The 21,150-nt window shown below is 29.2% G+C and overlaps 1 protein-coding gene and 1 pseudogene across 1 annotated transcript; both read right to left on the reverse strand.

Moving 5' to 3' along the window:
* Positions 1–788: 788 nt before the first annotated feature.
* LOC106421995 lies at positions 789–14,879 on the reverse strand (annotated as a pseudogene).
* LOC111203249 lies at positions 10,743–12,690 on the reverse strand. Its single transcript, XM_022696786.2, has 9 exons — positions 12,570–12,690; positions 12,383–12,479; positions 12,185–12,303; positions 12,015–12,099; positions 11,804–11,933; positions 11,497–11,690; positions 11,284–11,407; positions 10,993–11,208; positions 10,743–10,901 (listed from the first exon to the last, which is right to left on the reverse strand). The coding sequence occupies exons 1-9, from the start codon at positions 12,688–12,690 to the stop codon at positions 10,743–10,745; spliced, it is 1,245 nt and encodes a 414-aa protein (XP_022552507.2).
* Positions 14,880–21,150: the final 6,271 nt, after the last annotated feature.

Raw genomic sequence — 21,150 nt, forward strand, 5'->3', positions numbered from 1 at the left:
AGTTATCCTTTTGTTAGTTCAAAAAAAAAGAGTTATCCTTTTGTAATATATTTGCTTCTATCTCCAACAAAAAAAACTTTATTTTAAGGGTGGATGATATTCAAAATGATGATTTTAAAATTGGATTACTCCAAAAAACTTCAAAAATATCTTTAAATATTTTTTTATATTATATTTAGTCTTCACCTTTAATAATAATTGATTATAAGCATTAAAATTTGATAGTAAATAATAAATACACGCTAAACATTAAAACATAATATTTATAACTTTAGTTTCACCAAAAAACAAATCCTTAATTTTTTTAAAGAAAATATATCAAATAGAAAAAAGAGTCACAAAATGGTTCAGTTACACATGCATAAAACATCTATTTTACATGATATTATTTCAAATTAATAATTTCAATTTTTTATTTTAACATATTATATGGTTATATGTACTAATAAAATATATATAGTAAAGGTATATTTAAATATTTAAGTGAAAATATAATTATAAAATAAAAAGTAGTACTAAAATTAATATTAGTAGAATTATATGTAAGATACATAATTATAAAAACTTAACTGAAAATTAAATAATGTTTTGAGGTTTGAACAATGACCTCAAATTGAAGGTTTGAGAATTTGTTACAAGACCAAAAATCTCAAAGTTTGATGGTTTGAAGATCTGTTGGAGATGCTCCTCATTTCAAAATTAATTTTTGCTTCCAATTTATTAATTTCTATTAAGAGGTGTGTTTTTTTTTTTTTTGCTGTCAAAAAAAAAAAAAAAAACACACACCTCTTAAAATTTTGTAGTAAAAACTTAAAACAAGATTGACAAAAAAACATGATTAAGTATTTTCATTCAATCTATTAAAGAAATAGACATAGAGAACATCTGGCGAAATATGGCCGTCCACTGTGATTACACTTGTTTGGTCTGAAGCAGAAGCGGCCTGAGCGGAAGTCGTTAGGCAGGCTATTGGTCAAATGCTACAGTGGCGAGGCAGGTAATGGTTTCACTACTCCACTGATTCATGGCTTAAACACAATATTTATCTTCTCTTATTAAAAGTGCATCATTTAATGTTTATGCACATAATCGGCCTTGTTTTACTAGTTGCTTCCGGTCTGAGAATATTCCGGACCGGCACTGGTCTGAAGAGGAGCTAAACAAAGTATTTTTTTTTTGAAACAAAGTATATATAGATTCTGATAGTCTGCATTTGTGAGTTATAAGTGAACCAAAAATATTTCAAAAATAGAATTAAGAACGACAACATTATTGGCCCAATGATGATGGATTAATTTAGATTTTTAATGGTTTTATTAATATACCGTAGAGTAAAGACATGGTAACAACGTCATTATACGATTAGAATTAGGCCTTAGCAAAAGAAACCGGAACCGAAGAACCGAACCGAAATATCCGAAACCGAAACCGGACCAGAACCCTCAAATATCCGAACGGTTCCTATATTTTTATATCCAAAATAACCGAACCGGAACTAAACCGAAAACCGAATGGATACCCGAATATATAAAAATATTAGTTATGTATACATATAATATGACTAAATATATATTTTTAATTTAAAGATCTGTTAAAAGTATCCAAAAATAGTTAAGGATAACTAAATTATTATAAAGTATCCGAACTACCCAAAAGTATCTGAAACTATCCGGATAGTTTTATCCGAAATATCCAAAATAATCTGAAATATCCAAAATTCTTATCTAAATCATTCTAATTATTTGATATTTTACCCTAAATAACCGATATTTTACCCTAAATAACCGATATTTTACCCTAAATAACCGATATTTTATCTGAATTACCAAACTATCCGAACCCGAACCGGAACCAAATGAGAACCAAATATTTTTTAGGTATTTCTCGGTTCCTAGTTTTACAATCTGAAACGAACCGAACCAAAAATAGGTCAAGTAGTGAATGAATCCTCTAGCCCCCTACTAGAACTATCCGAAACCCAAATTACCCAAACCAAACCGAACCGAACCAAACCGAACCAATATCCGAAATGTCCAGACCTAATTAGAATGATCATGTTAATAAATGATTAACCAATGCGAGGATTCACTTTCAGAAAAAGCTTTATTTGATGTTAATTTTCTTACAAGCGTTAAAGATCCGAACCGATGACCAATTTTGTATTATGATTTCTTGATTGTAGTCTAGCTTTTCTTTTAAGAAATATTAGACCTTGACCCGCGCTCCCGCGCGGGTGTTCGTTTTCGGTTTGAATTGTTATTGTATTTATTATAGATTATGTAATTGTGATATTAAATATCTTATATTATATGGTGATATAAAAAAAAGTAAATGATGAATTACATTAGTTATTTATATCTAAATGATTGAAACAGATTTTTGTTAATCATATAGTTTGTCTGTGGTAGTTTGTTAATTTTATAGTCAATAAAAAAATATTTGATAAATTTTTATACTCATTCACTTGCATGAGGTAAAATATTATGTTTTAATATTTATAAATGCATAAGTACATATTTGGTTATTAACATTATTTAGTTATAGATCAAATATAGTTTGACAGAATTTATGTATATCAGTAAAATCGAAGTCCCATTTTTAAAAAAAAATATGTACATATTTAGAACCTAACTAAGATAATATATAGTTAAAGCAATATATATTATTATTAAATGGGTTTTTAAATTGCTGATGATAAACATTTAAGAGAAAAAGTTTAATAACAAAAGCCCAATTAGATATCTAACAACTTTACGCAGGAAAAAAACCAGTTAGACGACCCAAAAAAAAACTATCACATCGAAAGAGAAGCCAAACAGAGGGAGATATTCGGCGAGTTCAACTGGAGAATCTCAGACGGTTTCCATGGGATTTTGAATTAGAAGATGTAATGAATGGATTAATCGACAGTATCAAGGTACCAATTTCTCTGTATACGTTTTTTAAAGATCAATTCGTTATACTCTGTTTGAGATTAACGAATTGCCTTTTGTGTCTCATGTTTATAGTTTTCTTGTTTGAGTACGAAATCGAGACATAGACGAAGCAAAAGTGAACATTCAATACATCAATTGAAGAAATGTCGGATGCGGCTGTGGTGATGTTTCGTGATAAGAGTTGAGTTTTAATTGTGATCGAGATCGAGAGAAGAGCAGATCCGTAAACACCAAAGGGGAAGCCGACATGAAAGAAAAAAAGATAAGTTCATTATTATTCATACTCAAAATACCTGTGAGTTGTAAAGTACTTAGAGATTGTTTAGATTGCTTGAATGTTTTATAGAAACTTGTAAAGATAATAAGATGATTGATATTAGTAAAATAAACGTCTTCATTGAGATTTTTTTATTTACTTGAACATAATATATCGTATGCAGGTAATAGAATTCAGTTTTTTGATTCTCAAAGTGCACAATGAAGCTGACAACAGAGCGGGTCAAAAACCAAAAGGTTAGTAAATTGTTGCTGAAGTTAAGCTATTAGACACATTGAGTTTTAGAATGATCATAAGATTAAATTAATGTAGGAAATATAGTATTGTTCTTGTGATTTGTCAACAGTTATAGTTATTTGTTTTCTTTTAACTTGATCTCACCGCTTGATAAATTGCATGTTGTTTGGATGATTGTGTTATGACCAACTTACTTAATAAGAATAACAACGTTTAAAATAATAGTACAAATAAAACTCATTCTTTGAGCTAAAAAAAACCAGACAATAAGAAGAAAAAGGGCTTAGTTTTGACAATGAATAGCAAATACAGAAACTACGCCTGTCTTGTTTGTAGACATCTTAAACCTGCATCTTAAACCTGCATTGGCAAAAATAAGTAAAAAAAAAATAACTTATCTGTGTATGTTTAGCTCAAAATAGAAAGATTATAAGTAAATAAAAATATTTACCTTGTCAAACAGATTAGCAAAAACCTCTTTGAATACAACATTTGTAGTTTTCTTTTGAGGTTTACCATCTTTGTCAACAGCTAGAATCTTCAAACCTTTTTTAGAAGTCACCCTGGACACAACCACGTAGAGTTGTCCGTGTGAAAAAACAGGTCTTGGTAGAAAGATACCAACTTCGGATAGGGATTGCCCTTGGCTTTTGTTTATTGTAATAGCAAACGCCACTGCCAATGGCAATTGCCTCCTGCGCATCTTAAAAGGCAGTCGAGTATCTGATGGTGTTATCAACAATCTAGGAATATCTACTAATTTTCCAACCTTTTCTCCAGTTATTATCCTAGCTTGAACCATAAAGTCCATTAGTTGAGTGATCTGTAGTCTCGTGCCGTTCATTAACCCAGCAGAAGGCTCAATATTTCGCAGAACCATGACAGGACAACCAATCTTCAGTCTAAGACTATGGTTAGGCAAACCAGACACCTTAATAGTGTTAAGAAAATCAGGTCCTAGTGCTTCATTGTTGACTGAACCCTTATCTCTTGGGTCTATACTATCGACACTTAAGTAAATCTTTTCATCACCTGAAAGCAAAACTCAATCATTAGTACATATATTGTATACATCTAAGTAAGAACGAATAAGAATGTAGAATAAATAAATTTACCATCCAGCATATCTAGCATGTAGTCATTAATCATATTGACATCTTCATTAGTCGAACATAGGATAGCTCTCTCTTGAAAAAACTTGGCCTCTTTCTTTTCATGTAGAGAAGCAGTATCACCATAAATGGCTTTGCTGATTGCTTCTATAGAATTTTTGGAGTCTGTTATAACAAACTCTGATGGAATATCGATCTCGGTTTCACCATCATTAGGCTCCGCAAGTTTACCATCCCCAATTTTTAATATCCAATCAGAAAAATCCCTAAGATCGGCAGCCTCTTCTGGTGACAAACCATCCGATAACAAACGCATGTTCTTGGTGAGCTTCAAAACTTTGCAGTGCTCCCAAAGATATGACGAATTCAGAGAAGCCAAAACGATCTCAGCCCTACCAGCTCCATTTATAACAGGAAGAACTTGCCTAAAGTCACCCCCGAAGACAATAACTTTTCCACCAAACGGCCGGTTCGCATGCTTCTCAACTATATCAGATAAGCTCCTATCCAAAGCTTCAAAACAATGTTTGCCCATCATTGGCGCTTCGTCCCATATAATGAGTGATGATTCTTTGACTAAATCAGCTTGATCAGTTCCAGGCTGCATAGTACATGATGAAAACATGTCTGGATTTAATGGGATACCAAATCTTGAATGAGCAGTCCTACCTCCCGGTAGTAACAAAGAAGCAATGCCACTTGATGCAACGTTTAGAACAATATCTCCTTGGCATCTAATAGCTGCAGAAAGTAACTTCCAGAGAAAAGTTTTCCCAGTTCCACCAAATCCATAAACAAAAAACATTCCACCATTTCCTTGATTCACAGCAGCAAGAATCTGATCATAAATTTCCTTTTGCTCATCTGTCATTTTCGGAACATCTCTATCAAGAGTCTCTAACAATGTTTTTCGATCATAGCTGCGCTCATCTACTATCAAGACATTAAAATCCTGAGTACTTGTCTTTGGCAGTTTTGGGTTCTTCGTTAATCTTGGTAGAGACGTACCATTACGCCTCAACAACTTCTCAATCTCTAGTAGCGCATACTTTTTTTTGTCATTGTCGTTCAACACCAATCCTACCAATAAAAAATTTACGTATAAGATACATGATCAAAATATATTTGCGGCTTCCACATAGGTAATAAAATTACATAATTACGTCCATAGTAATAAGTTCAAACCTGGTCTATTCAAATATTTCCTTCTGTTATGCTCTATATCTTCAGACAAATACTGCCACGTGTTTTCCCATACGACCTCTGGAAGAGACAGAGTGTTACTCATAAGCATAATAACAAACACTTGTCGTAGATCACTTGCAGAGCATTCATAGCTTCTCCTTACAAGATCATCAATGTACTCCTGATCATCATCTAATAATCCACGAGCAAAACATACATCTTTGTATTCAGGATAGAGAACTCCCTCGTAGGTCTTAATGTCATCATAATTGGTAGGTCCTCTGGCAATGTTCAACAATATGCGCAAGAAATAAGCTGCTTCCTGTATCCGAGGAGCATAATTTATTCTTCCTAAACAGAAACCCCTTTTCCGCTTCTTCCACTTCTTTGACCTTTTGTCAAAGATATAGTAGATAGGAATCTGGGCATAAGTTAGTGTTCTTGCAAACTCATCGATTTTATTCAACTCGAACCATGCCAAGAACATTGTCTTTTCAATGAGCTTACGACTGATCACTACTTTCAGCTTGTCCTTTCCTTTAAAAGTGACCACTTGTTTTCCTGGTAGATGAAAACTAAGCTTCTCAACAGCAGTTGATCGATAATGAATAGGAAATTTGAAGATTCGCCAAGCTGATTCACAAGAAGACACATATCTGCATAAGAGAAACAGACAATTAGAAACGTAAATATGTATCACATCTAAAAATCAGGTACAATGTTCTGTATTAGTTCCATACCTGCAATCGAAAAAGTCCTTAAGTTCGTTTCTTTTCTTTTCCATCTTTTCTACAGTAATGTCTTCATTGCCCAACTCGTTAGCAACAATGTGATCTGGCGGTTCCACAACAATAGTCACACGATCTTGTCCCTTATTAATGTACTTGAATAAGTACTTGATAGATCCAGCTTGGTTGCACCACTCCACATTAATATGAAACGTAGAGATAGTCTCTTGTTATATGGAATAACAAACCGATTGTCACATTTGTATCCATTCTTCAGGACAAAGTTCTCTGACTGTTCGCGCCTTCTATAAACCGGAAATCCTTCTTTATTAATAGTGGTCTTCTTAGCAAATGGTTTAGGATACGACTTAGAGCACAAACCATTCTCCATACATGGAGAATTCATATTAGCTGCTCCACAAGGACCATGAATCATCATATCTTTAATAACTTCATAAAGTTCAGGTTCTTCGAGTTTATCAGGAATCTCCGCAGAAATGATATTGTCAATGTGATCGGTTGTAGGAAACTTGTGCGAAGGATCCATAAATAAGAGAATGTGTGCGTGTGGTAAGCCACGTTTCTGGAACTCGACCGTGTACATCGCTGTTAGGGAAAAAAATTATTAGGCTCAACCAAACGAAATAAAGATGTGGGAAGCTAAAATATAACTTTATTCCTAACTTACATGCAATAGTCTTTCCAAGAAGATTTTTTTTGGTTAAGTCATCCATCAATGAATCAAGTTTCATCTTGAAGATCCTACAAATAATGTCTGATCTATCTTCAGCCTTTAGCTTTTGAGACTTAACATATCTTGTGATCTCCGGCCATTTCGGATTACAAGTGAAAGTGATGAAAAGATCTGGAAATCCAAAATGCTTACATACGGTCATAGCATCCAAGTAAAGATTCTTCATATATCTAGGACTTCCAGTGAAAGAAGCTGGTAAGACGAACTCCGATCCTTGATCACTCATATCAACCTTTCCTGCATTCTCAGACTCTTTGATAGAGTCATAAGTATCTGATCGCAAAGTAGGTTGATTAAATCTCAGATAGCGTAGGCGATTAGACTCTATAGTAGTATAGGCATCCACCAAGAACTGCTGAAATAGTCTTCTCGAATGCAACAGAGAATGAGACTCATTCTTACGTTCATGAAGGCGAAAAGCAAAGAACTGTCGCATACTGATATTAGGCTTCTTTTGCTTCTTTGTAGCTTTTGTTACACCTTTCTTAATACCAAGTCTGAATCCATCTTCTCCATAATTAAATAACAGAGGATATTGAAGGGCAAGATAAGAAGCATGTATCTCGTTTATTCGCAGTAGGTTTCCTGATTTCTGTTGTAGAACAATATCTCTTTTATCCATATCTAGATTGAAATCTCCTGGAATGAGCGCAGCAACTTCTGAGGCTGTCGGAGTATTATATGTTCTCCCATCCTTAGATCGATCACTTACAATCCTCATATGAAAAGAATCCTCTGGTGCAATATGAAACCGATCTCTCGCAGTTCTGAACTTTTTGACATATGGATTCACTTCATCCAACATCTTCATCAATTTCTCAATAATGTCTTTCCTCAGATTATCCTTCTTATTGGAATTGAACCCCCTTTTACCAGAGCTGCAATAGAATTTAGAAATTATCATTTACATAGGAAACGGACAGACAAAACGCTTGAGCTGTAAGGCTTAAAAATATTTGTATAAAAGTACCTCAGACAATTTGCTCTATTTTCAATTTCATTTTCTGTGTCAGCTATGTAAAGCTGTCCGAACTTTGCTTGGCTGTCATTATTAGGAGTTAAACTGCCCATTAGATGATAATTTTCTCCTTGTAGAACCAACATGGGTGGTCCTTTTCCCTTTTGAACAGATCTCTCTACTTTCCCACCAAGTGAAGTAAATGAAAAAATCATGTTATAAGGTCTCATATTCTTCTGGAAATGCTTGCTTTCTGAATCATCACCTTCCATCAACTTTTTTAGAACACTTGGTGGTTCTTTCAATAAAGGCAATTGCACTTGGCCTTGCATACAACATAGTGAAAATGTAGGAATCTTAGCATTCCGGCGCTTGTTCAAACGTTCTCCATACCACATCATTGCACCACAATGTGTACATGTGTATTTTGGATCACCTTCATCAGTATATTCTGAATTTACAACATCAGCAAGAACATTAGGCACATACTGATAAATAAAAGAAACACTTTATAATAATTATTTTAAAAAGACAATACCATCTTTGTTTTGTCCTTTTGTAGCAGCTGTAGACTTTTCTGTATTAAGTAAATCATGTTCAGAAGATGGAAGATCAACATCTTCATATTCATACTCTGAATCAGTAGTATCTAGAGAGCTACAGTCGAATTCTAGTTCACAAGTCTCATCTATATTTTCTGTAAAAAAACAAACGAAACACAACTTAGATCAAAATATTATCATAGAAAATCAGATGAAAAATAGGAATATATAAATTATGACAACAGACCTCCAAATTCAGTATCTGGAAAAACCGTAGATGTTGGTGATTCTTGATTTTCAGTAGCCAAAGAAAAGTCAATATTGGTAATGTCTTTCAAAACTGCTGATGTCCTCTTTCTTTGTCTCTTATCAGGCAACTTCCGAAATGAGTTCTCCTTTCTCTTTTTCTGGATAGATGCTAAAGGCACGAATAACATGGAAGTCAGGGTTAGTGCCAAGGTGGAAATGAAATAACAGAGGTAATATTTCAAACTTACATGATGGAGATCTGAAACAATTTTGCTGCTTTGATGTACTTGAAAGTTGTTTTGAACCAAAATCTCGGGCTGGATCAATATATAAACAAAACAATTTGATGTTAGGAATAGAATACAAATCAATTAGATTTAAAGTGTATAAGCATTCACCAAGCCAGAAACATTACATGTGTTATTTTTTTTTATATGATCGAATGATAGACCAATTGATTTAGGCATCTGTGGTTGCAGGACTTGAGCTAAACCAAAGACAATAACATGTTTTTGTTTCAATGTCTCAAATCAACGCAACGTCATTAACCATACAATGCAACAGGTAACTGATTATCACTTACATGTTAAATACGTCAAACAGCTGCTCTGTTTTGGGAATGTGACGTTTGGTTACGGAAAGTATCAAGTCCTAAAAGGAGTTTAACACCAAGAAGTTGCATGTTAGAACCTGTAGCAAAATTTAATCTATACAAAATGTCAAATCGTCTTAGATGCTACACTCACCAAGTTGCAATCTCCGTATATTTCTTGGTGTCTGGGGTGATAGCATGCTGATTTGCTGATATATGGAATTTGTATTACATGGAACAATCCGATTTTCAAGACCCTCAAACAGTCTGTAATATACTGATCGCAATGGAATGTCTGCGTTTGTGATGGAATTTGTGCAAAACTGACTTGCATTGCTGAATGTTTGCTTATCTTTGCCGGTCTCTGGAGTGATATTGCTATTAGTTCGATCTCCATTGTCGTGAACTGTTTTCTTCCTCTTCATAGTTAGACTTCCTAATAGTGTTTTCAGAACATTTAGGATTTAATCGAAGAATAGGGAGGAAGAAGGAGTCGGCAAAAACGTTTACGTTTTTGGGGATAAAATCCTAAATGTGATTTTTAATAACCTAAGAATTAGGACCTTTGTTATTTTGCCTGCTTATAAATATAGGAAGTAAATATATTAGTTAATATTCTGGAATCCCAATTTTATATAATTGATAAATTTATTTCTAAAAATTAATAATAAATATCCATAAAAAGTGTTCCTTTGATATATAGCTATGAACTAATAGTTTATTAATTATTAATTCTAAGATCTGTTGTGATAGATCCTACGTACCAAACTAACATGTTTTCGTTTTTACAAATAGGTGGAAGAACAAAGGACCAAGGAATACATATTTCTGTTTCATCTAGTACCATAAGATTGTTAAGTAACATAAGGTATGTCTTTTTATCATACTATATATATAGTTAGAAAGTGCTAGAACTGACAGGGGAACTGTTTTGTTTTATTGATAGTGAAACTTGGTTAGTTATACGAAGGTTTTGTGTTTTTTTTACTTAACATATGAAATTGAAAAACATTAAAAATCATCTATTATTTGAGAAAATAACAATACTCTTATTAAAATTGCTGAAATAACAAATAAATAGTAAAACGAATTATTGTTTCTGAATAGAAGAATGCAAAAATAAAGATTAAAACATAGAAAAAACCAACATAAAAGAAACACAATTTGCAGTGTTACTCTTCCTTCTCCTTTTCCACTTTGATTGAGGCTCGGCACAACTTTTTAGAAGTTGATGTTTTGTCTGGGAGATCAGCATCTTCCTCTTTGCGTTTTGTGAAAGGTGTTTTGCATTCTTCTGATTCATTATGGCTTGCAACTTCCAGCATGAGCACCTAATATACAAAATTAAATCCTCATCAAAATTATAATATAAGATAAATACAAATATTACGATGTATGTATAATATAGAAAAAAAAACTCACATCACACGAAGACATGGTAGAAGATGATGTGCCAATCATTGAGTTAGGCTCGGATTGGGATTCCACTTGAAGAATTTTATCTCCAGACCAGACCTCAAGAACTTTAAATATTTCTGCCCCGTTGGTCACATTGTCAGAGCTTACAGAAATGCCAAAACAAAAAGATTTTCCAACTAAATCTCTGATAGGTTCTGGTAGGAGGTCTGGATCTTCAATCTGTGTAGAGGTTACAAAATTAAAATTTGGTGCATATTGTAATCATTTTATGTAAGAGCAAAAACCAAACTTTACCTCATCATAGGAGCCATCCCACAGATCAACAGCTTCATGTCCAACAATGGTCATACCAACAGTGTTAAGCAGCATCAACTTACATGTTTCTGTGTCATCCCTCACAATCAAATGAAGCTTGAATCTATTAGAGTAAACGGATATAAGTTAGAGTGGTCTGAAATATAAAGAAATATGAAATAAACTACTAAGATCAGAAAAAAATGTTCTTACACAGGTACCACTTCAGTGATGTTAGCTTGGCATTTCCCACAATGCCAGAGTTGTTTGTTATCATTGTTTGACCTTGAAGGAACAATCTTACCAATTTTAATAACACGATGTTTGCAACCTTTATGCCCAAAATAGAACCACGACCAATCAGTGTCAATAGCTTCAATTGAACAAATGATTTTACAGTTCTCCACCTACAATTATATATGCACCTTTAGATTAAATCTGTTATGACCATGTTATGTTTAGAAAAGTCTACAGAGACTAAATAACTTTCTAAATAAAAACTCATAATTATGAATATAACCTGATTTGCAACAAAGAGTTCAGAGATCGTCTTGATCTCAAGACCATTCCAGTCCTCTTCTTGTAAAACAACCTCCTTCTTACCATTTCTCTTCTCAATAAGAGAAAGAGGGAGTTCGTCTTCCATCAGCCTATACATAAATGTAGACAATACAAATGTCAAAGTAAATATTAATATAACCAAATCGCAAAGTTAGGTGATGAAAACTTACTTTTCCTTGAACTTTAATGCCTCTTCCATTGTTGGATCAAGATAAACAATGGACGCATCAAATGCATTTGTTATTTGCACCTCACCTATTAACATTTAGATATAACTGAGCACATAAAAGATGTACAATATAAGTGAAGCTCTAATATGAATACACGGTAATAATAATACCTCTATAGAAGCTTATTTTGGCGAATCTGATCAAACAGATCAGTGGTTGTTCACGTTCAACATAAGTCTCTAATTGCTCAGCATATTTTCCCCACAAACAACATGCAATGTCCTTACCACTAAAAAAACACAGCAATTAGTGCAAGTAAAAGACAACAACGTGTATCAGAGCAGAAAACAATTCAAACCAAAACGTACCTTGAGTCAACCAAACGAAACTGAATTTTCTTCCGGTCTTCTCCTTTCACTTGCACGGTTTGAACTGATTCAAGACTTACAATTTTCCCCATGACATCTTTAAGAAAAAAACATGTTAGTATACAATTTGAAATTCAAAACCAAAACTGGAATATAGTAGTCAGAAAGATCGACATATAGGCATTACCAATAAGGAAGTGGGTCTTTAAAGTCCCATCAATGATGTCTTCGTATTTGGCAAGAGATAGAAAGATGTCATCTTCAATTATGTCAGAATTTGTAATGACAGTTTCATCACTGATCGTCATCTTGTATGGATGGGTGGTTGGCCGATATTGGCCTGATGCTTGGGAAACGGTAAACGTTGTGAGAACACGCCATTTCCCCAGTGGTAGTTTTCGCTGAACACTTTGAATGTGATTCCTTTTGCACGTAGCATGAATCTTTTCACCCTACAAAATAAGCACAACATAATGTAAGTTGGTGATAGCAAGGAACAGAAAAGAAATGATTGATTGTGTTTTGAAACTTACACGTTCATCGGTTAGAACCATTTGAAGAGTCTCTCCACCAAATGAAGTGTTTTGTCGCCAGGAATGTAACAATTTCACTTGGGATCGCCATTTAGTCTTATATGGCTTCAAGGTTTTGACAGGGTTGAGGATTGCATTGGTCATCATTTTCTTGTAATGGTTTTGATCGCACCTTGAATTAGGTTCTTTAACGTGCAACTCATGGTATATATAGATATATAGGTGAGATACGGATGAGAATTAAATCATAATTATTAATTAGAAATCTTGATGAGCAAGTCGGGTAAATAAGGAATATACTTAATGTTAAGAATATTTTTCAAAGATTTGGCATGTTTTATTTTTTTATTACGTAGTTAGTTAGATTTGATTAAATAGGAATATACTTATTGTAATAAATTCAACTTATAATTTCGTGATTATCAAGTAATTAAGTAATTAAGATTGTCCAAGATTTTTGGAATGTTTGATTTCTTAACAAATTTGAATTGATATTATCCGATTTATCAATTTAATGATAGGTGGGGATATTTATTCTAAATGTGAAAGTTTAAATGTAGGGGATTATTATGTTAAGTAATTAAGATTGTCAAAGATTTAAGGAACGATTATTCAATTTCTTAATAGATTTGATATAATCCGATTAATTGTTTTAATAATTGGTGGTGATATAAATTGGAAAAAAAATAAAAATCACTATTTAAATGAAATGGTATGTAATTTTTTGTCTTATATAAATATGGAGTAATATGATTATTTATAATTTAATAAACAGTCAAAACAAAAATGTTTAAAATCGGAAGTCAAATTTGCAATTTTTAAACAAACCAAGCCTAAATACCTCATGATATTCACTGTAATACAGAAAGTATGATTTAGAAATATTATTATATTTACTATACTATAGTAATATATTAGTTTTGGTTTTTAGGTTATTAATCAAACTCCGAGAAACCATTTCGTTTAAAGGCATTTTCGTTTTGATTACAAATGGCAGCCCAAAAAATTGTAGACCAAAAACGTAATAGGCTTTTATAGTGAGATTCACATGAAATATTTAGATTGATTAGCCAAATTGTTTTTAATAAAGCCAGTGGCAAGGATTCGTAATTACTAAGAAAAATTAAGGGTTATTTTACATTTGTTCTCCACTTTTAATAGGATAGATTTTTGAGTTGGCAAATCAATTACACTGAATTAGTTACTCAATTATTTGTATATAATCCAAATACAGGGGTTTCTGGTTTGGGCCAAACGGATAACGTAAAGATATAAAAACTTCGTTGAAAATTTCCACGTTTAAACGGACAGAGATCAAACCGGTAGGTCCAGTACGACCGAAGCCGAATCTATAACACGTGTGACTTGAGAATAAAATTGCAATATCTGTGGAACCTCTAGGTTCACCACTTACCTAATAGTCAATAACAAATTGACAATAAGTCATTATGTTTTTGAAAAAAAAATTAAAAAAAAAATATATATATAATAATAATAATAATAATTACCAAAAATAAAGAATTTTTTTAACGTTGTTAATGCTGTCACTAAAACCCTAAATCATAAACATTAAACCCTATGATTTAGGATTCATGGTTTACCTTAGGATTTAGGATTTATCCAAGGGTATAAGATTTACTCAATATATCCAAGGGTTTATAATATACCCAAGGGTTTAGGGTTTACCAAGGATTTAGGGTATAGCGTTTAGGGTTTAGTGTTTCTGATTTAGGGTTTAAGGTTTTACTGACGGTGTTAACATAGTTAAAATAAATTCTTATGTTTTTGGAAATTATTACTATTTTTTATTTGTTTTTATCCTTTTTATTTCTAAAATATAATGTAACTTGTCAATTTGCAAAAAGAAAACTTCAAAAATAAAGTGATGAAGTTTCAAAGTTACATAAAACATAACCAATAAATTTAAAAAAGATAAACTATTTCTTTACTTTAATATCAAATTTATTGATGACAAAAAAAATCAAAATTATTTTTCTATACTTTCCTTTTTATGAAACCGTATTATATATATTATAAAATATTTTATTTTTTTAATTTATAAATATTTTCTTTATCATATATGTTATTTGAAAAATATAAAAGGGAAATTAAATAAAAAATAAATTAATTAAATGTTATTTATTAAAAATATCTTAGCTTATGTTCTTTAAATTATTTTGTAATCATTTGAAAAATGGATTGATTTCAATAAAATGCTTAATACTTTTAAAATATATATTATGTTGTTTAAGATTATCTTTTAAGATGGAAGATTATTTCTTTACTTTAAAATCAAGATTATTTTGTGAACTTTCTTTTTCATGAATTACACTATATATAAAAAATATTTTTGTTTTCAAAATTTATAATTTTTTTTTTAGAGCAAATCTCCAAAATAGCACATCTCTAAGTTTATGTCAAAAAATAGCCCTCAAAAATTAAAATGACCAAAATAGCATTTTATCTTTTGAAAAATTTAACTTTTTTTTATTTTTCAAAATTTGAAACTTATCCCCAAAACCCCACTCCCCAACTCTAACCTAAACCCTAAACCCTAAACCATAAACCCTAAACCCTAAACCCTAAACCCTAAACCCTAAACTCTAAACCCTAAACTCTAAACTCTAAACCCTAAACTCTAAACCCTAAACCCTAAACCCTAAATCCTAAACTCTAAACCCTCAACCCTAAACCATAAACTCTAAACCCTAAACCCTAATGTCTAAATTAATTTACCATTGGAGGTATAAGTGTATATTTATCTCTTTTGATAAAACATTAAATGCTATTTTGGTCATTTTTATTCTTAGAGGCTATATTTGCGACAAAAACTTTTTTAGTGCTATCCTAGTCATTTTTTTTTTTTTTTTATTATATAGGTTATTGAAAGAAAAAAGAAAACCTAAATAAAAAAATAAAAATAAAGTAAAATAAAATAAATATTTAATAACGATAATTAGATATAATTGATTCATTAAAAATATCATCGTAATCAACTACTATAATAATTAACGTTAGTGTGACATGTACTGTTTTATCAAATAATATTATAGAGATTTGGTCGAAATCATTATAAGAAAATCAGTAACAAGAATTAAAGTAATCCGATCTTTGTATATGAAACCACCTAGTATTCTATAAACCGAATTTCAAAAATAAATAAGTAAAAAAATAGTACAAAAAGCTGATCGAACGTCATCATTGTAAATTACGATAATGATTAGTTCTTACAGTTTAGATAACTGGTTATTACCATTTATATAAATGGACAAACACAGCAAAAAGAAAAGAGATAAAAAAGGAAGATAAAATTAGTGATTAGCGGGAGAAAATAGTGATTAGTTAATACCGTTATAGTGGTCCATCCGATTTGTCACAATTGTAAAGACAGGCCAATAAACTTTCGTCCGCAAAACCTCTTGAGATTTCTCATCCAATAGGTGAAAAGAGCACCTAAAATATAAGATAAATTTTATAGGAGAGCATTTTTTAGTTTATTTTAACAAACAAAAGTTTTCACGGAAAAAAATGATTAAAAGAAGTTTTTCTTTTAAATAGGAAATAACACTTATATCTTCAAAGTTAGTGAGTGCAGTTTTGGAGGTGTGATTTAAAAACCATTAAAATAAATATTAAAAATTAAAAAAAAAAAAGTAGTTTCAAAAAGGATTTTTTAATTTCAAAAAAAAATTTGTAAAAAAAAATTAAAAATAAAATTATAAAATTATAAAACATTTTGAATTTAAAAATATATAATTCGAAACTACAAAAAATATTTTTATTTATTTTGATATTTTTATATCTACATATATATATATATATAAAGCAACGGGTAGCGAGGTTTTTACCTCTTTAATGAAATTTGTTTTAGATTTTTTTGTGCAAAAACTTAAAATAGACTATTTGAGTAATTTTTTCCTAAATATAAACTAATCAACATTATTCTTACTGATCCAAATAATCTAATTATTATTTTTTTGGCAAAAAATAATCTAATGATTATTTTTTTGGTAAAAAATAATCTAATTATGTGTATTAACTATTAACAAAACGCTTTTGAAAAATTATAGATATTTTGGTTACTTGAATATTTTAATTTACATATTCAACATTTTGTCAAAAAACTATGTGTAGGGTAAGAAAACAAGAACTGAAATCAATATTTGATTTTTTTGTGTGTGTTTGATAATGAAATTTGAAAGAAAACACCGAAGCATTTTCTTCTTTCACATCTATCTTATTAAATTAAAAGTAACTTTGGAAATTGTTTGGAAACAAGAATAAAATTATAAAAATATATTTAATGTTTTGTTTGAAAACATAGATAATAGTATATTTAAAAAAAATAATGAGCTTAAATTGGAAATCAATTATATTATGAGAAATTATCTATCTCGGATAACTTTAAAATATACAAAATGAGACAATCCAATTATCTAAAAATATTTTTTGATTAAAAATAATCATAAACCAATATTTGAACTTTATATATATATTTCAAATCAAAATAATAATTTACAATAGATTTATATCAAAAATTGATTCAAAATATACATATATTCAAAAATTGATTTTTACAAAAATATTTTCCGGTAACCATTATAAAAGAAATGTTTTCAATATATATAATAAAAATATAATACAAAACCCAATTTCAAACACTAACTTAAATTATGTTTTTTATATTTCACATTAAGCTTTAAAAATATAATATATATGATTATTTATATGATACTATGTATAAAATACTATTAATTATATGATTACTTATATCATGGAACATAAAAAATACGATTTATTATATGTTGAAACATATATGATATATAATAGTTACCAGGGGTGGGCATTCGGATACCCATTCGGGTTCGATTCGAGTCTGTTTGGGTTTTGAATTTCCGAGATCAAAGATTCCAGCCTCATTTAGATATTTCTAAATTTTGTTCGGGTTCGGATAACCCATTTAAATTATTTTTAAGATTTTAAAATTCAGTTATACTTAAATTTTTCAAAATCTATAAACAAAATAATATATTACATATAAATTTGAATAACATATCTCAGAATACCTAAACTTAACATATAAATTGGTTTGGTTCGAATATTTAGATAGAGAATCAATAATAATTTTAGTATTTTTGATAGTTTGTATATATTTTCAAGTATTTTGGAAAACTTAAAAGTATCATATATATTATGGATGTTTTTATATACATTAAATCTAGAAAACAATTAATATATATATAAGTATATAAATCTATTTCGAATATATTCGGGTACCCGAAATACTTATGTTCAGATCGATTTCGGTTCTCTAAATACCAAAATTTTGAATAATTTGGATATTTAATAAATTTTGGTTGGGGTTGATATTACTTTTTCGGATCGGGATCGGTATAATTCTCTGGATTCGGGTTTTTTTGCTCAGCTTTAATATTGACATGAAAAACAAATGGCTACATATTTTTGAAAAAGTGCTCTCTTATAAAAGCTTTTCAGGTGAGTGAGCCGTTAGGACTATAACTAACTAGGATAAGACCTGCGGCTTGCGCATGGTGAATTTATATGAAAAGTATTTAAGAAATATCGCATGAAAAAATAAAATTTATATTCTTGATTGAATAAATATTTTTTTGACCCTTAAACAATTTTCTAAAAACTTTTTTGTTAATTAGATAATTTGTATACTGATGAGCTGATCCCATTTTTAAAAATATTTTAGATAAAAAAAATCACTTATCGCGTAAGAACCTAACATTTAAGCCGAAGAATCTCAGGCCTACTATTTGGTTACAATGAAACTATGACAGCTCGGTTTTATATCATGATTTAGCAATTTAAAAGTTAATTATGGTTATGAGAAATTTACGTTTACGTGCCAATCATATCTCTCTTCCATATTTTTTTCTCATTTGTGTGTTGTTGTTTTTTTCATTTTGGTTATTGCTCGATATAAATATTGATTTTTGAGTTTATTCTCATTTCGTTATTTTGTTTTGGCATGAGATTTAGAAAATGTTTAAGATTTAAAATTATTAAAGAGATACATACTTAGTTAAGATCCGCGCCTTGAGTAGAATAAATATTTTATATTTATTATTTATTTTATGTTTTTCTGCATTTTATGAAAAAATAAAATAATATTTATATATTAAATAACTAAGAAATCATTTACTATTATGTAATAAATTGACATGCACATATAAATCAAACGACTGCTCTTGATTATTAGCAATCATTTTAGGGTAAATAAATCAAAACAATCAATCTTATCTATCGTATATGATATATAATTAAATTTAAATGATATTAACATAGATATATAATATACTTTTAATATGAATATTTATTAAATGAGGTTTCTATTCTATGATTTTATGATTATTTGCATATTTGTGTAACAAAATTTTACACCAACGATTTTTTTGAAGGGAAAATGTTTAGTGGTTTCAATCATTTATAATCATTAAAAAAAACAATGAATATTTTAAAATTAAATATTAACTTTTCAATATATGTTTAACGCATATATCAAAATATAAATATGTATTTTCATATCATGTATAGTTTAATTTAAACGATATGAAATATATATATATATATATATTAAAATGAACACCTATTAAGATAAAATTATTTATTCATATGATTTTATAATCATTTTATCTTATTATAGAAAAAAATTTAAACATTGATCACAAAAGTTTATGCGAGACTTTTTTTAGTAGTTTATCGTTTTGAAAAATTTAAAATACAACATATACAAAAAAATATAATTTTTATTATATAATTAATGTAATTGTGTAGTTTATTTTAATAATAAATAATTAAATAAAAATGATAGAAAGTATACATATTATTATCAAATATTTATTAGTTAAAATCATAATTGTCATATATACCTTAATCACATTAGGTAATTCCGTAAGTTTTGTTTAAGAATATAATATATAATAATTTCAATTGTATAAATGAATGGTCCATAATGGACATACTATATAATATAACATTTCCTATCAATTTAATTTTGGACTAACAAAATTCTTAATGGATTCTCAAGCGGCCACGTAAGCAAAATTAGCATTCCAGTTACAGTAGAACCTCTATAAATTAATAATGTTGGGACTTTAATTTTTTTTATCAATTTATAGAGATATTAATTTACAAAAGTTTACCTTTTTAGATTTTTTTCTATTTTTAAATATTTTTATTAATAAAATAAGAAAATATTTGATTTTAACGTATATAAATTATTTAAATTTTAGAAAATTGACTTTCATATTATTTTACTATTTTATTTGGTGTATATTGTTATGTTTCATAGAATTGTTATGTGATTTTCGATATAATTTTACTAAATATTATTAAAATATATTAAAATATTAAGAAAAATAAAAGTATATTCATTGTGAATATAAAACCAACAATGTGATGTTTAGTTTGTACTTATATAAAATATATATAGAGATATATTATTAATTTATGATTTTAATGGGACTATATATTTAGATGAGAGTTTTAAAAATATTACTATCTTATTATTTTATCATTTTTAGTCATATTTTACACCGGTCCAAGTTGGGACCAACGAAATTTATATAATGTTTAGTTTGTACTTATATAAAATATATATAGAGATATATTATTAATTTATGATTTTAATGGGACTATATATTTAGATGGAAGTTTTAAAAATATTATTATCTTATTATTTTATCAATTTTTATCATATTTTACACCGGTCCAAGTTGGGATCGACGAAATTTATTAATTTATAAAGATTATTAATTTATCAAATATTAATTTATAGATGTTTATTGTACGTTACAACTCAGCATGACACTTTTTTAATTAATACAAACCGCAAGTTATAACGTTTTAATGTTTTTATAGAGTATACTGTGTTAAAAAAAAAGAGATAATTTGTAAAATACCCTATTTAGGATTTGAAATTTGATAATTGTATTTTCTATTTTAACTTTTGAAAAATACACTTCCTTAATTATGAATTGACCTTTTTACCCAAGATATAATTCGAAATTAATATATAAATTCGAAATTAATAAAATAATATCATTAAAATTAGATAAATATGTGTGTTGAGATAAATATGTTATTTTACCATTTAAATTTTACAATAAAAAAGATAAACATGTGAATTATGACTTGTTTTGACTTTATCATGATGTTTATACAGATTTCTTTTTATTTTATTTTCTTCAACTTACATAAATAAGT

The sequence above is a fragment of the Brassica napus genome, chromosome C7, assembly GCF_020379485.1.
Source record: "Brassica napus cultivar Da-Ae chromosome C7, Da-Ae, whole genome shotgun sequence".
Lineage (NCBI taxonomy): Eukaryota > Viridiplantae > Streptophyta > Magnoliopsida > Brassicales > Brassicaceae > Brassica > Brassica napus.

What these genes read in the sequence shown, in the direction of transcription:
- LOC111203249 (XM_022696786.2), bottom strand. Translation starts at nt 12,690, where the DNA reads ATGACGATCAGTGATGAAACTGTCATTACAAATTCTGACATAATTGAA. An exon ending in TTTCGTTTGGTTGACTCAAG is followed by an intron (nt 12,304 to 12,382) that starts GTACGTTTTGGT and finishes GTGTTTTTTTAG; the next exon opens with TGGTAAGGACATTGCATGTT. An exon ending in CAAAATAAGCTTCTATAGAG is followed by an intron (nt 12,100 to 12,184) that starts GTATTATTATTA and finishes AAATGTTAATAG; the next exon opens with GTGAGGTGCAAATAACAAAT.